This window comes from Mustela lutreola, chromosome 18 (assembly GCF_030435805.1).
Source record: "Mustela lutreola isolate mMusLut2 chromosome 18, mMusLut2.pri, whole genome shotgun sequence".
Classification (NCBI taxonomy): Eukaryota; Metazoa; Chordata; class Mammalia; order Carnivora; family Mustelidae; genus Mustela; species Mustela lutreola.
The window spans coordinates 3,821,273-3,846,409 of NC_081307.1; the positions used below are offsets into that span (position 1 = coordinate 3,821,273).

The 25,137-nt window shown below is 40.8% G+C and overlaps 2 protein-coding genes across 12 annotated transcripts in view; one reads left to right on the top strand and one right to left on the bottom strand.

Annotated features, from left to right (window-relative positions):
• The window catches only part of HOOK3 (hook microtubule tethering protein 3), a 107,056-nt gene extending 95,031 nt beyond the window's left edge, over positions 1 to 12,025 (bottom strand). For all 3 annotated transcript variants that reach the window (XR_009349645.1, XM_059156056.1, XM_059156057.1), the window contains exons 1-2: positions 11,824 to 12,025; positions 4,553 to 4,638 (exon numbers count right to left, since the gene is read on the bottom strand). Coding sequence is in view for 2 of the 3 variants with exons in the window: in XM_059156056.1 (XP_059012039.1) it covers positions 4,553 to 4,638; positions 11,824 to 11,880 (143 nt within the window). In the remaining variant the exon portion in view is untranslated. The remainder of the gene's footprint in view (positions 1 to 4,552; positions 4,639 to 11,823) is intronic.
• Positions 12,026 to 12,413: 388 nt separating this feature from the next.
• Positions 12,414 to 25,137, top strand: part of RNF170 (ring finger protein 170) — a 40,216-nt gene continuing 27,492 nt past the window's right edge. For 2 of the 9 annotated variants that reach the window (XM_059156064.1, XM_059156058.1), the window contains exons 1-2: positions 12,718 to 12,858; positions 18,856 to 18,999. In XM_059156064.1, the coding sequence (XP_059012047.1) occupies positions 18,863 to 18,999 (137 nt within the window). In that variant the 5' untranslated portion in view covers positions 12,718 to 12,858; positions 18,856 to 18,862. Of the gene's footprint in view, positions 12,553 to 12,709; positions 12,859 to 18,083; positions 18,178 to 18,855; positions 19,000 to 25,137 lie in introns of those variants that run through there. The other 7 variants (XM_059156062.1, XM_059156060.1, XM_059156059.1 and 4 more) reach the window with 7 other exon arrangements.

Consider the following 25,137-nt stretch of genomic DNA (forward strand, 5'->3'; position numbering starts at 1 on the left):
TCAAGTAGTAAAATATACCCAGCATAAAATGTCATTTAAACTTAAGTGTGCGGTTCAGTGGCATTAAGCGCACTCACACCACTGTGCAACCATCAATCACTATCATCCACCCCCAGAACTTCGTCATCCCATAATCCAACTCCTTGCCATCACAATTTCGCTGTGAAGCTAAAACTGTTCTAAAAAAAAAAAAAAATCCACAAAGTCGTATTAATTAAAAAATAAGGGCGGTGGCATGAACCTACATGGACAAAAAGAGAGAAAGACGACAATAGCAATAACATTTTGGATGGGAAGATGGATGGGAAATGACTAAAAAGCTGAAGAAAGAAAATCTTATACTAACAAGAAACATACTTAGGCCCATTCATATTTGATAAAATTTCTACTAAAACCACAGAAAGATACAGTTTTTCACTTCTCGGCTCAGACAAAATGAAAAGATCTGCAATTTCCAATGAAACTCTCTGCTTAGCCCCCACATTCTTTTGGCTTTCCTCATACTTCTCTGGTATCTCTGTTGTTTGAGGTTCTAACCAGAATTAATTGTCAAAGTTCTTCAAGGCTCAGGCTACACATATTTCCTCTTATGCTATACTATTCCCTAAGTGACTTAATCCACACTAATGCCTTCAATTAAGATACCCAAATTGAATCTGGATTTCTCTTCTGCACTTTAGACCCACATGATCTAATGCTAACTTGGCATTTTCTCTTGATGTCTCAATACCACTCAAATTCAACGTCCCCCAAACTAAACCCATGATATATCCAGTACTCCTCCACAGCAGATTCCTTTTCAGCATTCCCCTATCAGTGGTTTGTCCCCCTTTCTGTGTATCTGCTAAAGTTAGAAATTTAAAGTCTATTTCGATACCTTCCTTTTACTCACACCCCGTTATCATTCATCAACATTTGTTTTCTCTATTATTTTGGGTCTATCCATTTGTCTCCACCTCCTTCACTACCTTCTAATCCAAAGTATCATAATTTCCTTTCTGATTTACTACAAATTTCTTTCCACTTGATCATTCCTTATCATTTATGGCATCTTCTAACTCATTTTACCCCTGCAGCCAGAATATTTTCAAAATGTAAACGAACCTGGACTTTAAATTAAAAAAAGAAAAAAAGGAAAAAAGAAAACTGGTGCAGCCACTGCAGAAAACAGTAGGGAGGTTCCTCAAAAAGTTAAAAAAACAGAACTACCTGGAGTGCCTGGGTGGTTCAGTCTGTTAGGCATCTGCCTTTCACTCAGGTCGTGATCCTAGGGTCCTGGGATCGAGCCCCACATCAGGCTCCCTGCTCGGCAGAGTCTGCTTCTCCCTCTCTCTGTGCCCTACTTGTTCTCTCCCTCCCTCCCCCACAATCAAACACACACACACACACACACACACACACACACACACTTCTCTACCCTATGACATAGCCACTGCACCACTCGGTATTTAATCTAAAGAACACAAAAATACTAATTCAAAGAGATACTACATGTACTCCAATGTTTAACAGCATTATCTACAATAGCCAAATTATGGAAACAACCCAAATGTCCATCAACCGATGAATGGATAAAGAAGATGCGGTAATATATACAATGGAATGTTACTCAGTGATCAAAAAAGAATGAAATCTTGGGGCGCCTGGGTGGCTCAGTGGGTTAAGCTGCTGCCTTCGGCTCAGATCATGATCTCACGGTCCTGGGATCGAGTCCCGCATCGGGCTCTCTGCTCAGCAGGGAGCCTGCTTCCCTCTCTCTCTCTGCCTGCCTCTCCATCTACTTGTGATGCCTCGCTGTCAAATAAATAAATAAAATATTAAAAAAAAAGAATGAAATCTTAATATTTACAACAACATGGTTGAGGCAAGAGTATTATGCTAAACAAAATAAATTAGAGAAAGATAAATATATGATTTCAGTCATATGTGGAATTTAAGAAAAAAAGAGCAAAGGGATAAAAACAGAGAGGCAAAAGAAGAAACAGACTCTCAATTATAGAGCACTGATGGTTACGGTGAAGGTTTAAAAAGGTGATGGGGATTAAGGAGGGCACTTTTGTAATGAGCACCAGGTGCTGCATGGAAGTGTTGACTCACTACATTGTACACTTGAAACTAATATTGCACTGTATGTTAACTGGAATTTTAAATAAAAACTTAAAATGTAAATCTGATCCTGTCAACCCTTCCCTGCCTCCACACCACCCAAGTTGCTTCTCATATCCCTTGGAATAAAGATACAAGGCCCTCCATGGTCTGGCAACATCTCTCTTTCCACTCTCAGTCTATAACATGCTCCCTCTCTCTTTTGGTGGTGGTGTTGACCATACTCCATCAGCTGGTATGGGCTCCTCTGTATACCATCTTCTGTATGCTAAGAAATTTGTTACCAATCATCTTTCAGATTTAAGATCTTTATTTTTTCAGGTAAATGTTTGTGACTTAAGCTAAATATGTCTTTTTACAAACTTTCATAACATTGTGTATTTCTCCCCTGTAGCACCGGTTATAATAGCAATTTTGTTTGCATAGTTATTGAAAAATCTGGTTTTCCCAAGGTTATAAACTCTCTGAAGGCCATTGGGTTGGGGCTTACCGCTGTATCACCAGTGCTGGACACAAAGTAGCCCTTCAATAAATATCAAAGAGACAAGGAGGAACTGAACTTCCCTGAATCTGTACATATTATACAGTTATTAAAATAGATAACATGCAACAGTATGAATCTCAGACATTACGTTGAGTGAAAGGAGTCTGACAAAAAAGAATAAATACTGTATGATTCCCATTATAAGATGTCCAAAAACAGAAAAAAAAACTAATTGGTGGTGTAGAAGTCAGAATCATGGCTATTACTGGGCAAGGGTTATTGATTAGAGAGGGTGGTGAGGGAATCATCTGGGTCTAGACAGGTTATATATTTTAATCTGGGTGGTGGTTACACAGATGTGTATACACAAATACATACACGATATACATACACAGGTACATATTCATCACTTTTTTTAGTGTACTTTTCTGTATGTGTTTTACCATAACAAAAGAAAAAAAAGAAGACATTTTTGGGGAAAAAAAGGTAAAAAACCAAGTATGGATGAAAAATATGCCCACAAGACCTTGGTAAATTAACTAGTTTGCAGAACATAATATATGCTATGATCTTGATTTGGTAAAACAATACATGCATACAGTTCTTCTGGTTTTTGCAAATGACAGAAATCCTACCCTAACTTAAGCAAAAAATTCATTTACTGACACATACCTGGAAAGCTTACTTAGCTTCAGTGAAACTCTCTAGACCATTCAAAGGCTAAAAATTATTAGGGAACCACTCAGGTCACAGGATCACTGTTCTCAGAGTGCCAGAACCAAGCCTAACAGGTTTCAAATGAGACTTTTCAAGCTCTATCAAAAAGTCTATGCTCCTGTGTATCTGAAGAGATGTGCCATGTAGTTACAGAAGAAAGCGACAGCAAGCTAGTTTCCAAGCATCAGTCCCTCGTTCTAAAGACACACAGAGTCTCTGAATTGCAGGCATCTGAACTGCTTTTCAGACGGGAAACTCTATATAGCTCACTGCAAAGTGAACAGGAAGAATTCATTTACTGTTGGTATGGATTCTTACCAAAACTTCAGGAAATCCCGTCTAGTCATATGCAAATCTTCCAATAACATAAGACCTACAAGTGCTCAGTGCTTCAAAAGACAAAAGTATACCCCACAAGTCACATCGAGCCTTATGATTTCTTAAATTTACAAGTAATGTTTTATTAGAAAATTTCCTAGCTCAAGTTGGAGATAGCCATGTATCAATTTTACAACCATTGCTTTTTTCAAGTACTTAGAAGAATCAGGTATGTTTCATATATCTCACACATGAATGTTATTCTTTTAATCATTTGGTGACGTGAGTATCTACGACGCAGGCTGAATCATGAAAAACTGATGGTATTTAACCACTTGTGACCTACAAAGGGCATTTTCATTATGATTCAGATTAAAAACCATACCTTGTGAACAAAACAAATTCCCTGCCTCTGTGTGGATCTCACATGAGTGGTGGGGGAGCATCACAAAACAAATGAATATATGGTATATAAGATGGTGTTACATACCTCAAAGAAGAACATAAAAAGTTAAAAGGGATACAGCAGAGTATAGGGCAATGGCTTATTTTATATGAATGATCAGAGGAGGCTTCATAGATATAACAACATTTGAGCAAAATCCTAAGGAAAGAGAAAGCAAGCCTCTAGATTCTTCTACAATGAGAAAATATCATTAACGTGAAAATTTCTGCTAAGCTTATGCTAAAAAAATGAGAACAAATAATTCTGCTAAAACCAACTGAGTGTTTAAACAATTATGGCCGTAATTAAACTCTCAGCCAATCTATACCAAACAAGTACATGCCATCAAAATTAAAACGGACATTTATAAGCTCTTATTCTTCGCACAACACACATTTCATGTGAACATTTTTTTCATCCATGTTTTCAATCTAATAAATATTCACATATAAGACTTTACAAAAACATAAAGCAATTCTTACATTTTCTGAAGAACCTGGGCCATCACAACCCCATTCGTTAAATCTTCCACGGTCTGGCATGGTGCATCCACATTAAATGTCTGGATCTAGGGAAAAAAAGGAAGGGGGTTGGGGGGGAGATTCCCTGGTTAATTATACAGGAGATTTCTTAGGCTTCCTTTTGTGATTATCGCATCTTGACAGTTGGAATAAATTTTAAAAAGCAGTAGAGTTGGAATATTTTTCCCTTATGGGAAATTTCCTGCAGGTTCTCATTGTCCCTTAGGTAGAAAAGAAATTGAGGTGGACAACTGGTGACACCCTAGCATCCCTTCTCCTCACAGATGACCAATCTAAGCAAGTCATGGTAACTCCATCTCCTCTACCAGTGACTAACTTAGGATTCATGGGGCAAAGACAATGTGAACCAAAGAATTGGAGTGAGATGCTTAAACTTGAGTTTCTAGGAAAGAAGAGCCAATCTCCTCTTGCTGTGGTCAAGTATGTTGCCTCAACTGCCACCAGCAGTCATTTTAGGGCTCCTAACAGAGTATATTTTAGGATGAGGCTGATATACTCTAAGACAGAGAAGAGGGATACAAAGAACTGGGTCCTTGAAAAAACTGAGCCACTGAATTTTAAAAAAAAAAAAAAAAAAAAATGAAGCCTATTTTGTGAGAAAGACGTGCTTAAGGCTGGCCAGAGATTTCATTTATTCAAAACCAAAATATCTTTATAAAGAATTCACATTCACTAAAGTTGAGGTTAGATATTCAATTTTGATTCTAAATGTACTGTGAATTAGATCTAAGTTTGCAAAAAACCAAAAAACTAACAACTAACTTTGCACTGGTCAGCATGACATGGCTGAGAAATAGAAATTATTTCCATAAGATAATACAGCTGAGCCAACAATGATTATACCCAGTAGTGCAACCAAGATTTAGAAGGAAATAAATCACTGAGAAAAGACAGATGCAGCCATGCTCTCCCAGTTTATAGATTTGCAAAATGAAAGAGTATGACAGGATGTGCAAACAGCAACACAAAGATTAGAAGTGAGTGGGATGCAGTCTAGGAATGAAAAACAGCTTAGCATGGGATGGGGGGGTGGGAATAGGAAGAGATGGAAGAGGGAAAAGAGTATAATGGTGAAAGATGGGGCATTTACTGTGCAAAACCTCATAAGCCATGTTAGGACTTTATTCTAAGAGCAATGAGGTAGGAGGGTGGCTAAGCAAAGGACTCCATGAGACTGAAGCCATGAGATTTATGCTGTATAAAGATCATCCTGGTTGCAGTATGAAGAAAGGATTGGAGGGGAAGAGGCACAGAGACCTATTTTTGTAGGTTTATATTATTAACACAGATGAGGTCCAACTAAGTAGAGACAATGGAAATATTGGGAGTAACACTCAAATCTTCTCACATTTTTATTTATTGGGTTACATACTCAGAAGTGAAATTACTGGGGGTGCATGGGTGGCTCAGTTAATTAAGCATCTGCCTTTGGCTCAGGTCATGATCCAGGAGTCCTGGGATGGAGCCCCCCATCGGGCTCTCTGCTCAGTGGGGAGTCTGCTTCTCCCTCTCCCTTTGTTCCCCCATCCCTCCCCACTGGTGGTGCTCATGCTCTCTCTCCCAAATAGATAGATAAAATAATTTTAAAAAAAGATTCTTTAGAAGTGAAGTTACTGGGTCAAAGTGTATGCACATTTTAAGATTTTTTGATAAATACAAACTGTCCTTAATTCTCATAATTGTTTTAGTCATTTTCTCACTTTGTAACAGTAGATGATAGCTACTTCTCTGTAGTGTATCATTTATCAAATCTTAAAAAAAAAAAGCTACAGACAAATGCAGTCAGTAGCTTCTTTATATTTCCTATATGGGAAAGTCTTATGAGTAGTGAGGATTACAGTGGTGGAAACTAAAGGAATTATCTTAGAGATCACATAGTAAGTGGTTTTTATCTAGGTATCCATTTGGGAGAGTAATGAAAAGAAGCCATCCCCTGACACTAACTTCATATACAGCAGAGGTTCAATATAATTAGTAAATGAATAGATGGGACAAATAAATATCTGCAGGAACTGATTCTATATTATCTCCAGCTGCCTCAATAGTAATGTGATAACAATGTAGTTTAAAATGAGATAAGCACCTGCTTTCATTTTACAGTTGATAAATTAATCTCTCACAGGTTTAAGAGGAAAAAGAGACAGCAGTGAGAGCCACATCTCATTTATCTCTTTACCACTAATCTTAACACAATTCTGACACAGAATAAGTCCCAAATGAGCATGTTTTGAATGTAATGAACTAATTCTACCCCAGCTTTGCTCTTAATTTGCTGTGTGAACCTGGATGTGCCACTTTACCTCTCTCAACAGTTTTTTAATCTAGCAATTGGGAAAAATACCTTATGGAGAGGTGTTTTGCTAAAGGCATAAATGAGAAAATGAATGTAAACTAGGTATTTTGAAAAGTTTAAAGCAGTAGTTCCCAAACCTGGTGTACATCAGAATCATCTGGCAAGTTGCAGAAGGCTGGGTATTGACTTTTAATATACTCATCAAATAATTCTTTTTTTTTTTTTAAAGATTTTATTTATTTATTTGACAGACAGATCACAAGTAGGCAGAGAGGGAGGCAGAGAGAAGAGGAAGCAGGCTCCCCACTAAGCGGAGAGTCCGATAACCCTGGGATCATGACCTGAGCCAAAGGCAGAGGCTTTAACCCACTGAGCCACCCAGGTGCCCTGAATTGTACATTTTAAAAGCATGTATTCTGGGGCTCCTGGGTGGCTCTGTCTGTTAAGCATCTGCCTTCAATTCAGGCCATGATCCGGGGGTCCTGGGATCGAGTCCCCCATCGGGCACCCTACTCATCAGGGAGGCTCCCACTCACCCTGCTTGTGCACCCCTGTGCTCTGTCAAAGAGAATCTTAAAAACACTCTAAAGGAGGGGCGCCTGGGTGGCTCAATGGGTTAAGCTTCCGCCTTTGGCTCAGGTCATTATCCCAGGGTCCTGGGATGGAGCCTCCCATCGCACTCTCTGCTCAGTAGGTAGCCTGCTTCCCTTCCTCTCTTTGCCTGCCTCTCTGCCTACTTGGGATCTGTCAAATAAATAAATAAAATCTTTAAATAAATAAATGCATTTTTTAAAATAATAAATGCATTAAAAACACTCTAAAGGAACATTTAAAAAAATGAAATTTATGGTATATGAATTATATTTTAATTTTTAAAATATCTATCATCTACTAGTCTCATCAACTGAGTTTACATCTACAGGATGTGCCTGGAGATCAGCACAGTAAAATTTAAAGATAATTACATCTAAGTGCATTAAGGTGTGAAATTCTACCTAAAAGATCATAACCTCTCTTTCAATTCCAAGACGCTCTATTAACATCTCCCAACCTCCATCTCACCCTCCCCCAAAAAAGCATGAGAAAAGTAATACAGGAGATCACCTGGAATTAGTATCTCCACAGCAGTTCTCAACCAGGGGTGGTTTTGCTCCCTAAGAGACATTTTTGTTTTTAACAAATAGGTGTGCTACTGGTATCTAGTAGGCAAAGGCCAGGGATGCTACTTTCAAATGTCCTACAATGCACAGGGCACTGCCACTGAATTCTCCAACCCCAAATGCCAATAATGCTAAAATAAAAAATCCCTGCTCTTAGAAGGTAGATGGTCCCCAGGCCACTAACAACAGCATCACCTGGAAACTTGTTAGAAATCAGAATCTGGAGCACCTGGGTGGCTTGGTGGGTTAATGCCTTTGCCTTTGGCTTGGGTCATGATCCCAGAGTACTGGGATGGAGCCCCGCCTCGGGCTCTCTGCTCAGTGGGGAACCTGCTTTCCCCCTCTCTCTAACTAATATGAAAATTTCAAGGATATGCTAATGTTGCTGGGTTTCACAGAAGAAATGTACTTAGCCTATGTGATGATTCTTTTCCCACTAAACTGGTAGCATTCCAGATTCGTTCTGGTTTTTTAGTCTCTACACCTAGGAAAGAACAATCTTTTCATGTAAAGTTCAAGAAATTAGGCTTGACAGGTGCAACAGGCAGGGCAGATTTCTTTAACAGGTAAGAATACAATTTGACTCAGAGGGTGGGGAGAGGAGGTAGAGTGGATATTTTCAAGCACATCCTGCTGAACTTGCTTGCTGCATAAACTCTAATTTGGAATTTAACCTTAAGGTGTTTCCCAGTGGTAGAAGGATACTCTGTCTTTTCCTAACTATTCCTCTTTCAACAAAATTTTGGAACATTTGATTCTTGGGCTAGTAGGCACTCTGATACAACAACTATTTATCCAGCATTTAAAGCAATTTGATGTCCACATAAATGAATTCTGGACAGACAACTAATAGTCACCCCTTTTAAGTGCCTGAGTTTATTATTTTAACTATTTCTAGTGGAAGAATTTCTAAAGTGTACTATCTACCTCCTACCTAGTACTAAATTGCTAAGTTTAAGTGAAAATAAACTTTTGATATTCAAGATCCTAATTATGATCTTCAATAATTGAGCATGGAGGTTCTTGAATTCTGTAAGGCTGTCAGAATCAATCATGTAGTACTGAGCTTTCAGTTTTTGGATCTTCTAGGTCACTGGCAGCTGCCTGTACCTTGCCAAGTATTGCAGTTACCGCCCAATCTTCTGTGTGCACAGAACCCACATGACCAACATGGCTGTAAGCTTATGTAGAGTAAATTAGTCCAAATGGGAGTCTTGTCTTTTCTTTTTTAAGCAGGTTCCATGCCAACTCTTGGGTCTGAACTCAGGACCCTGAGATTGAGAATCACAAGGTCTACTGACTCAGCCAACCAAGTGTGCTAAGGGAGTCTTCTTTGGAGCGTATTGCATACTTTCCTCCCCCTTACACTTGGTTTCGGAATTGTTTTCAGCACAAACTGGCCTCCAGATATGAGGGGAATTGCGAGGCTAAATGTACACTTTTAGCTACCTCATTTTCTGCATAAACATTTATTCTTCTTTTTATAATGACAAAGGGAAGCCAGCATTTAAACTCAACTTTATTTTGAAAGATTTCAATGCACAAGGTTTTAAAATGTTTCCAAATCTTAGAATTGTACATCTTTGCAGAGGCTCTGCCCCTCCAGCTGTTACTGAAAATCTCTAATCTTATGTTTTCCATAAATTTTCCCTTTTGGGCCTTCCAGTGACAACTCAAAAATTCTTTTCTACAACACCATATTCCCTGGTTTTCAGGGAATCTGATAACATAGGTTCTGTTTTCTTGACATTTACCAGATCCTAAATAGATGCTCTCATACTGTGTGTCTCCTCAAACTTCTCCAAGACTCTTCCTCTATATTTTTATTAGCTTTTCTCACTCAAATAACTGCAATGATCACCATCTTCTTGCAGATGGCCTTCACATACACCTGTTTTCAAGACTTGTCTTTCTAGACTTTAAACCACATAGCCCTACTTCAGATTCAGTTAGCCCCTCATCTTTGCCCTATTGCCTTTTTCTAGCATTGAGGGAGGAACTTACTTGTACAGACTCAAAAAAGCACACCTTAAGATCCTCATCTTCTGTTTACAACCTCTGCCAAATCTATTCCTGCCATAGGATCAAAGAATGTGGTCATTCTTTTCCTTTATCTCTCCCATGCCTTGGCCATATTATGCAGCTCAAAAGTTTCCCTCTTCTCTAAAATACAGTAATGAAACCCTTCTTGTCTGAAGTTGGAGCCTACTATATTTGTAAGCTATATGTTAACTATATATTTTTGCAAAAACCAAAAAACACCCTGAAATCCCAGTAATAGTCTAACGTAAAGTTACAGAACATATCAAGCCCTAGCAGTGCATGTATTATTTCAGAACACATAATCTGATTCACAGAACACATTATGAAAATCTGAGTAGGAGCACATGGGTGGCTCAGTCAGTTAAGCATCTGCCTTTAGCTCAGATCATGATCTCAGGGTTCTTCGGATCAAGTCCCATGTCCAGCTCCCAACTCAGCACGGAAGTGTGCTTCTCCCTCTCCCTCTGCCCCTGCGACTGCGCGCGCGCTCTCTCAAATAAATAAATGAAATCTTAAAAGAAAGAAAAAAATCCCAGAGTATTTACACTACCTTTGTTACAACCTACCTAACGCAATGCTTCTTTAACCTTTCCATGAAATGCCCCCACACAGGAAAGTGACACATACATTTCAGAGATCTGAAACGACTCAGATACCACTCAACAGAACTTTTTTTTGACATCTGTATCTTATCTTTAACATTAACCCTAATGCTGTAGTTACCTCAACAAATATATTAGTGTCCTATTCTAGAAATGACATTTAACATTTTTAGCAGTGAGTAAAACTCCTGGAGAAAGCACTAGGTTTATCCCATGGCTCTGCGGACCCTATACATACACACACACAGGCCAAGAACTGACACCTAGGTTTGTGAAACACAGCCTGGGTTATAGGTCCGGCTCTCGAAAAGGCTGCTAAAGACACAATAATCAGCACTAGAACGAAACAGATACTTTAAAACGTGACATTTTAAGTAAGTGTTCAATAATTCAAGATCAGAAGCCCACAACGTCGACCCAAAACGTCCAGTTCCATCACTGATTCCTACGTAGCTTCCAGATTTGTTTTTATAGTTATCCCTTTAATAAGTATCTCCACGCGGCTGACTTCTCATCTCTGAAGCGTATCTCGCATCTTAAATACCGTCTCTGGGTGCTCTTCCGCATTTTTCCTACCCTCCCTTCAAAGTACTTTTCTCTTCCAGGGCGCCCGGCTCATCCCGCAAGGGGCTCCCCTCTCAGTGCTCTGTGAACGCTACAACAAAGGCGAGGAACGTCGTAACCAGGGGTCCCGAGTGCCTCTACCGGCTGCGCCGCGCGCAGAGACAGCCGAGCTCCGGCGTCCCCGGCAGCGCGAGGGAAGCGCCCGCACCTCGTCAGCTGCAAACAACAACAATCCTAATCACAGTGCCGCCCGCACCCCATCATTAGCCTCCACCGGGCCGGTTTCCACTCGCAGAGCAGCCAACACCTCAAGCCCGACAAGTTTCCCTCGGACTCGGGGCCGAGTCCCCCCGCGCCCCCTGCCCCCCGCACGGCCCGGCCGCTGGGGTTGACGCGGCCCGCACCGGCGGCCCCCGGCTCCGCCCGCCCCAGGCCCCGGATGTGACGGCACCGCCGCCCTCGGCGCTCGCCCCCCGCCACAAGCGTGGGGGATCCCGGAAAGGAGGCCTGGGGGAGGGGGTCTTCCCCGACGCGCCAGTCACCACATACCCAAGTGAGAAGGCTCTCGCACAGCTCCACCCGCTCCACCGACTCCACGTTGAACATCTTCCCCAGCTGGGGCTTGGCAGCGCCTCTCCGCCTCACCAGAAACCGCTGCCGCTCGCTCTGGGGCTGCGTCCGAGGGTCGGGGCAGCTGACCTGGCCTCTGGCCCACCTTCTCCTCGGCCCCGGCCGCCGACGACCGCCCCGGCGCTGCCAGCGGCTCTCGCACCGTCACCCCCGCTGCCCCTCCTTCTCCTTTCACTCGGGACCGCGCGCCCGACGCGCGCGCCCCCGGCCACGCCCGCAGCCTCGCGTCCCCGCCTCCAGCCCCCACACCCCTCCTCCGGAAAGCGCCGGCCCTGGCCAGAGCCGCGGCCGACGAGCCACTGCGCACAATCGCGCTCCAGCCGGCCCGCCTCCTCGCCGCCGCCGCCGCCGCCGCGCGCGCCCCGACGCCGGCCCGCTGCGTGTCGCCGCGCGCACGCGCCCGGCCCTGGCGGCGGCGGCGGCGGCGGCGGCGGCGGCGGCGGCGGCGGCGGCAGCAGCGGCGGCGGGTTCTCCCCGCCTGGCCGCTCGCAGCTTCACGGAAGCTCGGCAGTGCGCGTGCGCCGGTGTCCGCACTCCTAATTAAAAAAGACCTAGTGGTTGCCTGGGAGGGGTGGCGGGGGCCGTGCCCGGAAGTAATCTCTAGTCTCAGTCACCGGGAATTGGCGAGGTATCCTCTGCGGTGGAGAGGTACGCGCCCCCTCCCCCTCCCAGCCGCCCGGGCCGCGGCCGGCCACGCCCACCCGGATCCGGGGGCCGGCGCTCCGGCGTGGGCGGGACTGCCCCGGGGTCGCCTTCGGGCTTCGGGGCGGGGGGAGTCACCGCCTCGGACCCCGGGGCTCCGCCTTCCTTCGGGTAGCCGGGGGGCTGAGCCCCAGAGCCGTCCGATTCCCGCCCGGAGTTCCGGAGGCGGTGGAAGGGCCGACGTGGCGGGCGTCTCGTGGTTCTGGGCGCTGGGCCGGGTGAGAAGAGCCGGCCGTCCCTTCCCGGGTCGCGGTGAGCGTCGACTCCCTGAAAACTTCAGCTGCTTAGTAGGGAGAGGGTGTGCGCCAGTTGTGAGTCCGCGAGGACTTCGGCCGTTCTAGGGCCTGCTTCTCCTCGTGCGGAGCTGGCAGGCGGCCTTCTCCTTGGATGGCTCGGCGGGTGGTCCGCCGCGAGCACCCACCTTTGTAGAGGCGTGGGTTTCTGCAGGGATATCAGTATATTTTTATGCGATACGACCTATGCAGAAAAGTGCATACAACGTACATGGTTAAAGAAAAATAATGATAGACACCCGGATAAAAGAACACTGCTCACCCCTCAGGAGTCCTGCCCACACCTAGCGTTCCTTCCTGAGAACAATTTAGTCCCTAGACTTGTATGATACTTTCCTGCTTTTCCTTCTAGCTTTACTGTCTGTATATGCGTGCCTAAACAATACAGTTTTACTTTGCTTGTTTTTGAACTTTTACGAATGGGATCAGTGTGTTTTGTGGCTTTGAATTTATAGTAAATTTGTATATATAGGTAATTTTTATTGCTGCCTAGTATTCCATTGTATGATTATAACAGCGTAACCCTTCTGTCAATGGACGTTTTGTTGTCCCAGTTTGGGGGTACTAAAAAGAGTGCTGTAAGCATTCTTCTACCTGGATCCTAGTGCAAATCTGTAGGGGGTTTCTTGGAGTCCTAGGAGAATTGTTGAGTCCTAGGGGAATACATAACTTTATCAGGTAATGCCAAAATTATTTGGAATGCAGCAAACATAACTTCCTAGAGCACGTCTTTGGTTTGCAAGCTCTGAAGCCCCCCTTTTCCCATTAGGAGTAGGTTTTATCTTTGAACATTCATAATCACAGTGAGTTTTTAATGATGCCTTACAGAGTCCCCGTTAAGAATTCACATATGATGGATTTATTTTGTAAATGTAAGAAAAATCTTACCTAGACTCTTCTCAATGGTCTTAAAAAAAAAAAAAAAGTATTCTTCCTTCCACCATGGGCAGAGAAATCTTTAGAAATGATAAATGTGTCCTACCGGCCTTGTTTCCTCTGTTGGTGCCTCTGGATCTCGGTCAAACCAGAGTTCCTACATTCCATGCTAGGTCGTTTCTGTAGAATCCCTAGCACTTTAATGACCTTTACCCTTGTTGGGCACATAAAATCAGTAAGTATATGTTACATTGACCTAAGCCTGACTCACCTGCAACTTGTCTTTGGAAGTGAAGAACAAGATGCTAACCTTTTCTGGAGGGACTGGTATAGTGAACACCTTCACTCCAGCTGCTTAGGTTTCAAGACTTTGACACAAATGACCTAAGCCCCCTTTTTCAGTCTTGACCGCTCACCCACAATACATTTATGTAAGATACTGCAGTGTTCTTGAGATTTCATTTATGGCTCCAAATACCCTCAATATTAAAAGCTTCTTGGATGTAATTATCTATGGATGATGTGATTATCATGTTTCTACATGAACTTGGGTAAAAAGACTGAGTTTCTTCTTTGGAAGTTATGAAATTTCCTATATTTCCCTTATTCTTAATTATTTTTTTCTGAAAGTTTTGGAAAAGACAAAGGAGAGAGGTGAGTGCAACTTGTTTTAGCTGTCTCCTTAGTCTGGTTAGTTGGAGAATAGTTCTCATCTATTATAGCTGTGTGTCAGACTTAATTATTTTTATAGCTGCTTATCAGATTTAAATAAACACTGTAGTGTCCTGCGTGGCAATGCTCCCAAATTTATGGAGTATTCCCGGGGAGTACATATTTATAGCTTTGATTAAAGAGAATTTGAGGGGCGCCTGGGTGGTTCAGTGGGTTAAGCCTCTGCCTTCGGCCCAGGTCAGGACCTCAGGATCCTGGAACAGAGCCCCACTTCCGGCTTTCTGCTCGGTGGGGAGCCTGCCCCCCCCCCAACCGCCTGCTGCTCTGCCTACTTGTCATCCCTCTCACTCTGTCAAATAAATAAATAAAACCTTAAAATTTTTGAATTTGAGATGCAACATAGTGCAGCTATGGGGAAGGCACGACTAAGTTTTATAATGGTTCTTGACAGTTGTTAATGATAGTAATCAAGGGTACCTAGCTAGCTCATATGGTTGGGTATGTGTCTCTAGATCTTGGGATTGTGAAGTTTGAGGTCCATATTGGGTGTAGAGATTACTTTAAAAATAAAATCTATAAAAAATTAGTAATCAAAATACTACAGCTTGAATTTACTGAGAGCCTATATGATGAGCCCAGCAATATGCTAAATACCTTCATTATCTTGTTATCAAAGTCCATAAAACAAAGAGCTTTTGGGGGGGCTGTCAAGTGGGCATTTGGGGGGCACCTGGCTGGCTCAGTAGGTAGGGCATGCGACTCTTGATCTTAGTGTTGCCAGTTCGGGCCCATGATGGGCATGGAGATTACATAAAAGTGGGCATTTGGTGTGGTTAAAATTAATTTTATATATTTTACATATGAAGAAGCTGAGATGCAACCTTTACGTAAGTACATATTGTCTGACTCCAGAGCTTACGCTTTTCTGCCGTTAAGCTATTCCTCAATAAGACTTAGCTAGTTAATCAGTAGCAGACCAGAGGTGCCTGGGTGGCTCAGTCTTCAAGCACCTGCCTTTCGCTCAGGTTATGATCCCAGGGTCCTGGAATCCACCCCCACATCAGGCTCCCTGCTTGGTGGGAATCCTGCTTCTCCCTTTCTCACTCCCCCAGCTTGTATTCTCTCTGTCAAAGAAGTAAATAAAATCTTAAAAAATAAATAGCAAACCAAAGCTAGAAACCAGTTCTCTTCAGGCTTCTATCAATTATACCACACAGTTTCCAAGACCTATGGTGTTTTTTTCTGTGAATCTCAAATAGTAAAAATGAAGTCCTGGTAACTCTTATTTTCTTATTTGTAATGGGGGAAGGAACTTAAGAAACCTCAAGCCCAGTTTTGCAGACAATGAAAGGCCTTTAGAGATTAAGTGGGAGCTCAGTTGTGGTAGTAGAACTGGAACTAAAATCTGACTGTTAATGTCCAGGCAGGCTTGAGTTGAGGGCCTGTGCTGTAGGGCAAAAACCAGCCTCACAGTTCTGGTCTAGACAAGATCTAACCTTGTAAAGCATGAGTTGGAGAACTGAAGTTCAGATCGAAAAGACTGACTTCAAGATTGAGGTATTATGTAATCTCCTCAAGTAGAAAATTTTCTTTTTATTGTTTATCCTCTGTAATCTCAGATCTGCATCACCCCATTTTTGAACTATTGAACTCCTACAGTTCCATTTTAAAACTATGATTATAAGAAAAACTACTAGTGGAAATTGAGCTATTGGAAGCCCCCAACAAGGTCAGTCATTAATAGTTTTCTTCTCCCAGTGAGAATGCTGGCTTTAGCTGGGGTTTCCATGTGACAGGAAAACAGAGCTGACCACCCTCTTCCTCTCAGGAATTGATCAGTGGCCTTTTCCCCTCCTCCCCTTTCTCTGCCCACTTTCTTTCCCCTCCCCTCTCTCTGCCCAAACACTTTCTTTGCCATACCAGAATTTGTGGAAGTAAAAAATAACTCTTCATTTCAATAACATCGGGAGCTTCTGCAGTAAAATGATGCAAACAACATTATGTGGCTCTGTAATACTTAGAGCATCCTGGGATCTCTGAGCTCTTGGAACTGTGCTTGAAGCAATATCGTAAGCAATATCTTATTTACAAAGAAGTTAAATATACAGCAGAGTGAAAAAAACATAATTTGTGCAGTGGAATTTACTCACATTACCCTTGATTATACTTGGAAGGACACCGAAACAAATGTAACCCATTTAAAAAAATACAAAGGAGTCTGGGGAAGAAAAAACTATCCCTCTACCCTATTAGGTTCTGGGCCGAGACTCCCCTCTAATAAAAGACATTAACAAGAAAAAAACAGAAGCTTAATTTATAAACTTCCTGTGTACATGGGCGGGACCTAAGAAAACTGAGTAAACTCCAAAATGGCCCAAGCAGTCATATTAAATACCGCCTTCAGCTAAAGACAAAGGTGTGGGGGAGGCGGGGTAGACACAGTCACGGGAGGTTACCAGGAAAAGCACAGTAAACCAGGGTAAAGTTGTTATGCAGATTTAAGTCAGTGCTTTCTCCAAAACAGTCTGTAGGGATTTCGTCCTCTTCAGGTATTGAGAGGGAGATACCTTTACAAATGGAGATTTCCCTTGTATGTCTCTTTCATGGAAGGTTATAACTTCTTGAGTTTCAGAACTTTTCCTTTGCTGTTTTTTAAAAAAAAGAAAAAAAAAATCATGATTTGGGGGTGACAAATTCTGCTCCCATTCAGTAGTAGTAAACTGCCCAAAGTTAATACCATTGGGAAAAGTCGTTACAACTCTGTGAAGTAATTAAATTCAGAAGATACTTGAAATCTTGACACAAGGGAATAACATTTTGGTTATCTTTTGTACAGCTGCAAGTAGTTCTCACTGCCCATAGGACTTTTGACACAGCTGTAGAAAACATTTATAATTTTAAAAGAGAAACCTGGGCTCCTGGCTGGCTTAGTCATTGGAGCCTAAAACTTTTGATCTTGGGGTTATGGGGTTGACCCCCACGTTGGGTTTAGGGATTACTTAAAAATAAGATCTTTAAAAAAAAAATAAAAAGGAAATCTGGTAAAATAAACGCCTAAATTTATTGCGTGACCCACCCCTGGTTTATTTGAGGCTGTTTATTCAGTTTCAGTTGGCAGTTCGTTTGCTTATTCTTTTGAATGGAAATAATGAAATTAGAGCTGCTTCTGAGTTTCCTGGTGTGTGGCCTTCATGATGGTTGTTTGAAACCCATCATTAGAAAGTTCCTGATACATTGGCTCTTACTATGTGTAAAGATGGAATTTGGCTTTGATCTGTTTGTTTGCTTAGGTTTCTTCCATAAGGTACTTTCCTTATTTCAGCAGCCAATTCAGATTCTTTCAAGGGTATTAGACTTTCGCAAAGTTTCCTCTTAACAGAGTCAGTAGGTTGATGACAAACTTTTCAGTGCAATGTTACATAGATACAGAATTTTATTTAGTTATAACAGTCATATATGTTTATGTTTTCCTTTAAGGGTCTTAAGAGACTAAATTTTTCTGTTTTGCAATATAAAATGTGAATTACCTGTGATACTTGGATTCTGATACTTGGGTTATTTCCCTTCGTACCTATAGGAATTGGGTATTACCATTTTTCTGAAGCTTAGTGTATGGGAAGGAGAGTTTCATATCCTCCCTTTTCTCTTCATAAGGAAATGCAGCCTCAGAGTGATTCCATATTCCAGGCAGTTCAAAGAATTCTCAACCATAAGCTGAGCTTAGTTCCAGGTGAGGCTAATAGTTTTTCAAGCCCCCAAATTTTCATTAATTCAACTAATCTTAGTATAGATAACAAATGTCCTATAGCCTAAATGTCATTTACTTTTCAAATTACTAACAATAAGTAAGGTAAGTCACTCATATTTAAACATATATTTATTAGGTCCTACTGTGTGCAGAGCACTATGCGAGATAATACAGGAATATTAACAGAAGAAGAAAATACATTGCCTTCCCTATCCGTCCATGGTACATTCTAGGACCCACTCAGTGCTGTGAAGGTGAAGAGGGATCTGATTTACTGGGAGAATTCATTTGGTATACAAGAATGAGAAGAGCAGTTGGCCATGAGGAATATCTTTTCCTTAAGATTAAAGGAACAGAGCTTGAAAAAGAAAGGGTGTTTTTAAAAGATTTTGTTTTAAAAAAAAGTGAATAGATGATAAATTAGAATAATTGTTTATCTTAAAGGAAATAAAATTTTGTAGTCCTCAAAATAATGTGTCTGGCAAATTTTAAAGAACTCTAACAGGAGAATCTCCACTAGAGTTGTACTTAATGCAACTTTCCTTAAGTGGGCGCTTAAAAAAATTATATACATTAGAAGTCAGTTATCTTTGTGTGGTTTTGATTAGTATATGTTATTTTCACTGTGTCATTTGTAACTTTTTTTTCTTTATCTTTTAGACTTGGAATGGCCAAATATCAAGGTGAAGTTCAAAGTTTGAAATTGGATGATGATTCAGTCATAGAAGGAGTAAGTGACCAAGTACTTGTGGCAGTTGTGGTCAGTTTCGCTTTGATTGCTACCCTGGTATATGCACTTTTCAGGTGAGACTTAAGGACAAAAGAATTGAAATAATGTATATTTGCAAGGGCCACTGCTTTCTGATTGCTTCTAATAATTTTTAATACTTCATTTAAAGAACTAGTAATAGAGCTCGGTAATTGTGATGTGGAAATGGAGTTTGGAGCCAACAGCCAAGAAAGAATTGTAGACATGTCTTCAGTGCAAAAAGGAGATTGGTTTTTTTTTTTTGTTTTTTTTTGTTTGTTTGTTTTTTTAAAAAACTTTATTTATTTGACAGAGGGGGAGAGAGAGAGATCACTAGTAGGCAGGGAGGCAGGCAGAGAGAGAAGGGGAAGCAGGCTCCCCGCTGAGCAAATAGATCATTATGGGGCTCCATCCTAGGACCCTGAGATCATGACCTGAGTCAAAGGCAGAGGCCCAACCACTAAGCCACCCAGGCACCCCTAAAAAGGAGGTTTTATTAAAGAATGAGAATAGGATCTGTGGGCAGAAAGAGCTGCACTGGGGTTGACGGGTGACTGGTAGTGTATTTTCAAGTTGGGAGGGGGTTATAGGTAGCATCAGTCTCTAAACAATTTATTTATTTAGATTTATTTATTTTAGAGAAGGGGGGCAGGGGGACAGAGGGAGGAGAGAAGCAGAATCCCTGCTGAGTACAGAGCCTTACACAGGGCTCAATCTCAGGATCCTGAGATCCTAACCTGAACGGAAACCAAGAGGGGGATGTTTAACTGACTGAGCCACCCAGGCACTCCTCTAAAGAATTTTGGAAGCAAGATTTCCAGGACCTTGAGGGGGCTCGCTATTGTTAGGAAAAGGTCATTTATTACTTTCTAATTAAATGTTAGTCGTGAGACCCTGTGAGACCCTTCAGATGTGTATCAGTGGGCCATATGCATGGAGGATGATTGATAACATATATCTTGGGGTGGGAGGGGTAGAGATAAAGGAAGTTTCCAAAGGAATTAAGGTCGATTTACAGGACCCTGCGGGGTCAGGATAGTGTTAAGCTAAGATTGCCTTTTGCCCTTAGCAAGGGGTCAATATTGAGGCAGCTGAGTTCCTAGAGGAAGGTCACCCTGTTTCAAGGACTGGTCAATGAGCTGTGGGCAATAAGGGCACTTAATTTTTTCTTTTGCTTTTGTTTTTCTCATCACTTGTATTTTTGCTAATGTATTTTATTTTTCACTAGGCTCTAAATGCTACCGTATATTGTTCCTGTTGTTGGCTGTCTCATGAGATAAAATTTAAATACCATATTTTGAAAAAAATATTAATATTTTCCATGGAAATATCACAGTTTTAAAATGTAATTTTCATAATTGAATCCTTCAATTTTTAGGTAATAGAGATAGTAAGTACAAGATATTTTAATTCTTGGGGCGCCTGGGTTCAGTCGTTAAGTGCCTGCCTTCTGCTCAGGTCATTACCCCAGCATCCTGGGATCAAGTCCCGCTTGGACCCCCTGCTCTGCAGGGAACCTGCTTCTCCCTCTCCTACTCCTCCTGCTTGTGTTCCCTCTCTGGCTGTGTCTCTCTCTGTCAAAGAAATAAATAAAAATCTTTAAAAAAAGAAAAGTACTTTTAGTCTTTAAATAGAAAAACAAGCAAAAGAACAAAGTTGGACAATATGGAGGGAATTAAGATTAAAGTTAAAATTACTGTTATAGAATCAGGAATAAAACTTAGAGGCTTCAGGTGTTTATATATCATTAAGTAGACACTGGGATATAAACTAGAAATTTAAGTGTTAACACATGGAGATAAAGAAAATTTTATGTATAAGTATGTGTCATTGAAAACAGAAATAGAAAAAAATACAAAATAGAAAAAATAATTTCTAAAATTACAAATCAGTGAGTTTGCTCTAAAATTATGGAAAAGATTTTAAACATCAGGATTCTTAGATATGACACAAATTATGAGCGACAAAAGAAAAGAAATAGATAAATTAGACGTCACCAAAATTCCCAACTTGCGGGGGCCCCTGGGTGGCTCAGTGGGTTAAGCCGCTGCCTTCGGCTCAGGTCATGATCTCGGAGTCTTGGGATCGAGTCCCAGAGAGCCTGCTTCCCTCTCTCTCTCTGCCTGCCTCTCCATCTACTTGTGATTTCTCTCTGTCAAATAAATAAATAAAATCTTTAAAAAAAAAAAAAAATTCCCAACTTGCGTGCTTCAAAGGATATCATCAAAAAAATGAAAAGGCAGGGGCACCTGGGTGGCTCTGTTGATTAAGCATCAGCCTTGCACTCAGGTCATGATCCCAGGGCCTTGAATCAAGGTCTGCCTCAGGCTTCCTGCTTCTCCCTCTCCCCTTATCCCTTCCCCCTGTTTGTGTTCCATGTCTGTCCATAGTCTCTCTGTCAAATAAATAAATAAAATCTTTAAAAAACCAAAAAAAAAAAAAAAAGAAGAAGAAGAATGAGATGCAGATATAACTTTATCATGTGGAAGTATCCATGGAATTTTTGAGTGAGAACTGATGATTGAAAGGTCAAGTAAACTATACTGTTTAAAAATTATTTTTGATAAGATTAATTTTTAAATATTTTGTTTTTTCCTTATTTCTCTAATTTTCCTGCTATGGGATTTATTACTTATATAATCAAAGTTTTCCCCACAGACTGGAAAGATAATAAAGTGTAAACCAAAAGTTTTTTTTAAAAATTTAATTTAATTAATTTATTTGACAGAGAGAGCACAAGTAGGCAGAGGGAGAGGGAGAAGCAGGCTCTTTGCTGAGCAGTCAGCCTGATGCGGGGCTCGATCCCAGAACCCTGGGATCATGACCTGAGTCGAAGGCAGATGCTTAATGACTTAGCCATGCAGGTACCCCCAAACCAATAGTTTTATATTTAAAAAGGCAATTGTATGTTGTAGATGTGAAAAACTTAGCAGTATTATGCTGCATTAGTCAAAATAACCAGATAAAGGTCACATTTGGGTAATTTACAGTTTGGGTGAATAATTTTAAACTGGTAAACATTCAGGGGAAGTTATCAGAGTGGGTAAAGCTATAAAAACCATATAAAATGCTTGAAGGGACTGGGAATATAGAGCTTAAGGGACTGGGAATATAGAGCTTAGTGGAAAAGTCTGTTGGACATAAGAGCTGTCTTTAAATATGATCAGGGCTTATTTTATTGGAAGAATTAGATTTATTTTATGTGGCTTCATGGACAGAACCAAGGCCAATAGGTAAAGATAAATAATCGATTTTGGATCTACCTTAGAAGTAACTTTTCAAAATATATAAGGTACTTCATATTATACTTAGAATCTTCAGTCTGTCATATGATTGGGCAGGAGGTCAGTTTAAGTTCCTGTCCAGCTCTTCAGATTCAAATTCAGTTGGCAGTTGTAATCCTGTTACTTCTACTGAAGTTACCAATTAGCAATGAGTTGGGAGAGGGGAGCATGTGTAGTTTACAATTTAGATAAAACTTTTGTCTCTTTTCAGTAATTTCTTTGAGGTTTTGAGCCATTATAGTTATTTTTTTGTATTGTGAGATAAACACAGCATAAAATTTACCACTTTAGGAACACAGTTCATTGGCATTAAGTACATTGACAATGTTGTCTAGCCGTCACTACTTCCTTGCCAGAACTTTATCATTCCAAATAGAAACTGTACCAGTTAAACAATAACTTCCCATTCTCCTTCCTTCCAGCCCTTGGAAACCTCTATCCTACCATTTATCTAAATGAATTACTCAATTCTGGGTACCTCATAAAGTGGAATCATACAATATTTGTTCATTTGTGTCTGGCTTACTTCACTTAGCATAACGCTTTCAAGGTCCAGCTACATTCTGGCACATATCAGAATAGCATTCCTTCTTATAGCTGAATAATACTCCATTGTATGTATATACCACATTTTGTTTATCCATTTGTTTTTGATGGACATTTGAGTTGCTCCCACCTTTTGGCTGTTAGTTCAACAAATACTGATACAACATTGAACATTAGTGTACGAGTACCTGCTTTCAACTGAAATTGCTGGATCATATGGTAATTCTATTTTTAACTTTTTAAGGAAAGTGTTTTTCACAGTAGCTGGCCCATTTTACATTCGCAGCATCAGCAGTGAACAGCGGTTCCAATTTTTCTGTATCTTTGCCAACACTTGCTACCTTCTATTCTTTTTATAATTGTCATCCAAATGGGTGTAAAGTAGTATCTCATTGGAGGGTTTTTTTTTAAAGATTTATTTATTATTTATTTGAGAGAGAGGAAGTGTGCGGGCATGCACGTGCGCTAGTGGGCGGAAGAGGGGCAGAAGAGAGGAGAACCCAGAAGCAGACTCCCCACTGAGTGCAGGCCAAATCCCAGGACTCCAAGATCATGACCTGAATGGAAATTAAGAGTCCACCGCCTAATAGGCTGAGACACCCAGGTGCCCCTCTGGTTGGAGTTTTGATTTGCATTTCACTTAGGATGGATGATGTTGATCATTTCATATGCTTATTAGCAATATATTTGTCTTCTTTGAAGAAGTCTACTCAAGGTATTTGCCAATCTTTGAATTGGGTTGTTTGCTTTTTATTTTCAGGTTATGAGAGTTTTTGTTTGATTGTTTTTGTAGACACCCAACATGGGCTTGAACTCAAGACACTGAAATCAAAAGTCTCATGTTGTACCAACTGAGCCAGCCAGGTGTCCCTATGAGAGTTTTTTCCCATTGAAGTATAGTTGACACAAAAGTTATGTGAATTCTTTATATATTCTGGTATTACTTATTGTCGATAATGCTACAACAAATATTGGGGTACATATATCTTTTTGCATTGGTGTTTTTATTTTCTTTGGGTGACTCCCCAGAAGAGGGATTATTAGATTATATGATATTTCTGTTTTTAATTTTTTTAAGTGTGAGGGTTTCTCTTTTTTTTTTTTTTTTAAACATTTTATTTATTTATTTGACAGAGATCACAAGTAGGCAGAGAGGCAGGCAGAGAAAGGAGGAAGCAGGCTCCCTGCTGAACAGAGAGCTGGATGTGGGACTCAGTCCCAGGACCCTGGGATCATGACCCGAGCCCAAGGCAGAGGCTTTAACCCACTGAGCCACCCAGGTGCCCCTATTTTTAATTTTTTAAAATTAAAACTGCCATTTGATTTTCCACAGTGGCTGCACCAATATACATTCCTACCAGTAGTGCACAAAATTTGCCTTTCTCCACATTCTGGCCAACACTTGGTTATTTCTTATCTTTTTGATAATAGTTATTCAGACAGGTGTGAGGTAATGCCTCATTGCTGTTTTGACTTGCATTCCCTGATGATTAGTAGCACTGAGCATCTTTTCAAATGTCTGTTGGCCATCTGGATGTTTTCTTTGGTAAAATGTCTATTTGGGTCCTTTTACCATTTATTAATCAGATTATTTGGGGGTGTTGTAGTGCTAAGTTGTATGAGTTCCTTATATATTTTGGATATCAACCCCTTGGTGGATATAAAATTTGCAAATATCTTCTATTCATAGATTGCCTTATTACTTTGTTGATAGTAACCTTTAGTGTGCAAAAAGCTTTTTAGTTTGATGCAGTCTCAATAGTTTATTTTTGCTTTTGTCTCCCTTGCTTGAGGAGACAGATCCAGAAAAATATTGTTAAGGCTGATGTCAATATATAAAATATGTACATACTTTGTTTTCCTCTAGGAGCCTTTTGGTTTTAGGTCCTAATTTAGGTCTTTAATCTATTTTGAATTTACTTTTGTGTATGGTATACAAAACTGGACTAGTTTCAGTCATTCGCATGTAGCTATCCAGTTTTCCCGAGACCCTTAATGAAGAGACTGTCTTTTTTCCCCATTGTATATTCTTTTTTCCCCATTGTATATTCTTGTTGTACATTAATTGGCCATAAAAGCATGGGGTTATTTCTGGACTCTATTCTGTTCCATTGATGCCCTTTCCTTTTCTTCTCCTAATGTCCTCCATGTTATTCCTTATGCTCCACAAGTAAGTGAAACCATATGACAATTGACTTTCTCTGCTTGACTTATTTCACTCAGCATAATCTCCTCCTGTCCATGTCCATGGACAGTTCTGTCCATGTCGATACAAAAGTTGGGTATTCATTCTTTCTGATGGAAGCATAGTACTCCATTGTATATATGGACCATATCTTCTTTATCCGTTCGTCTGTTGAAAAG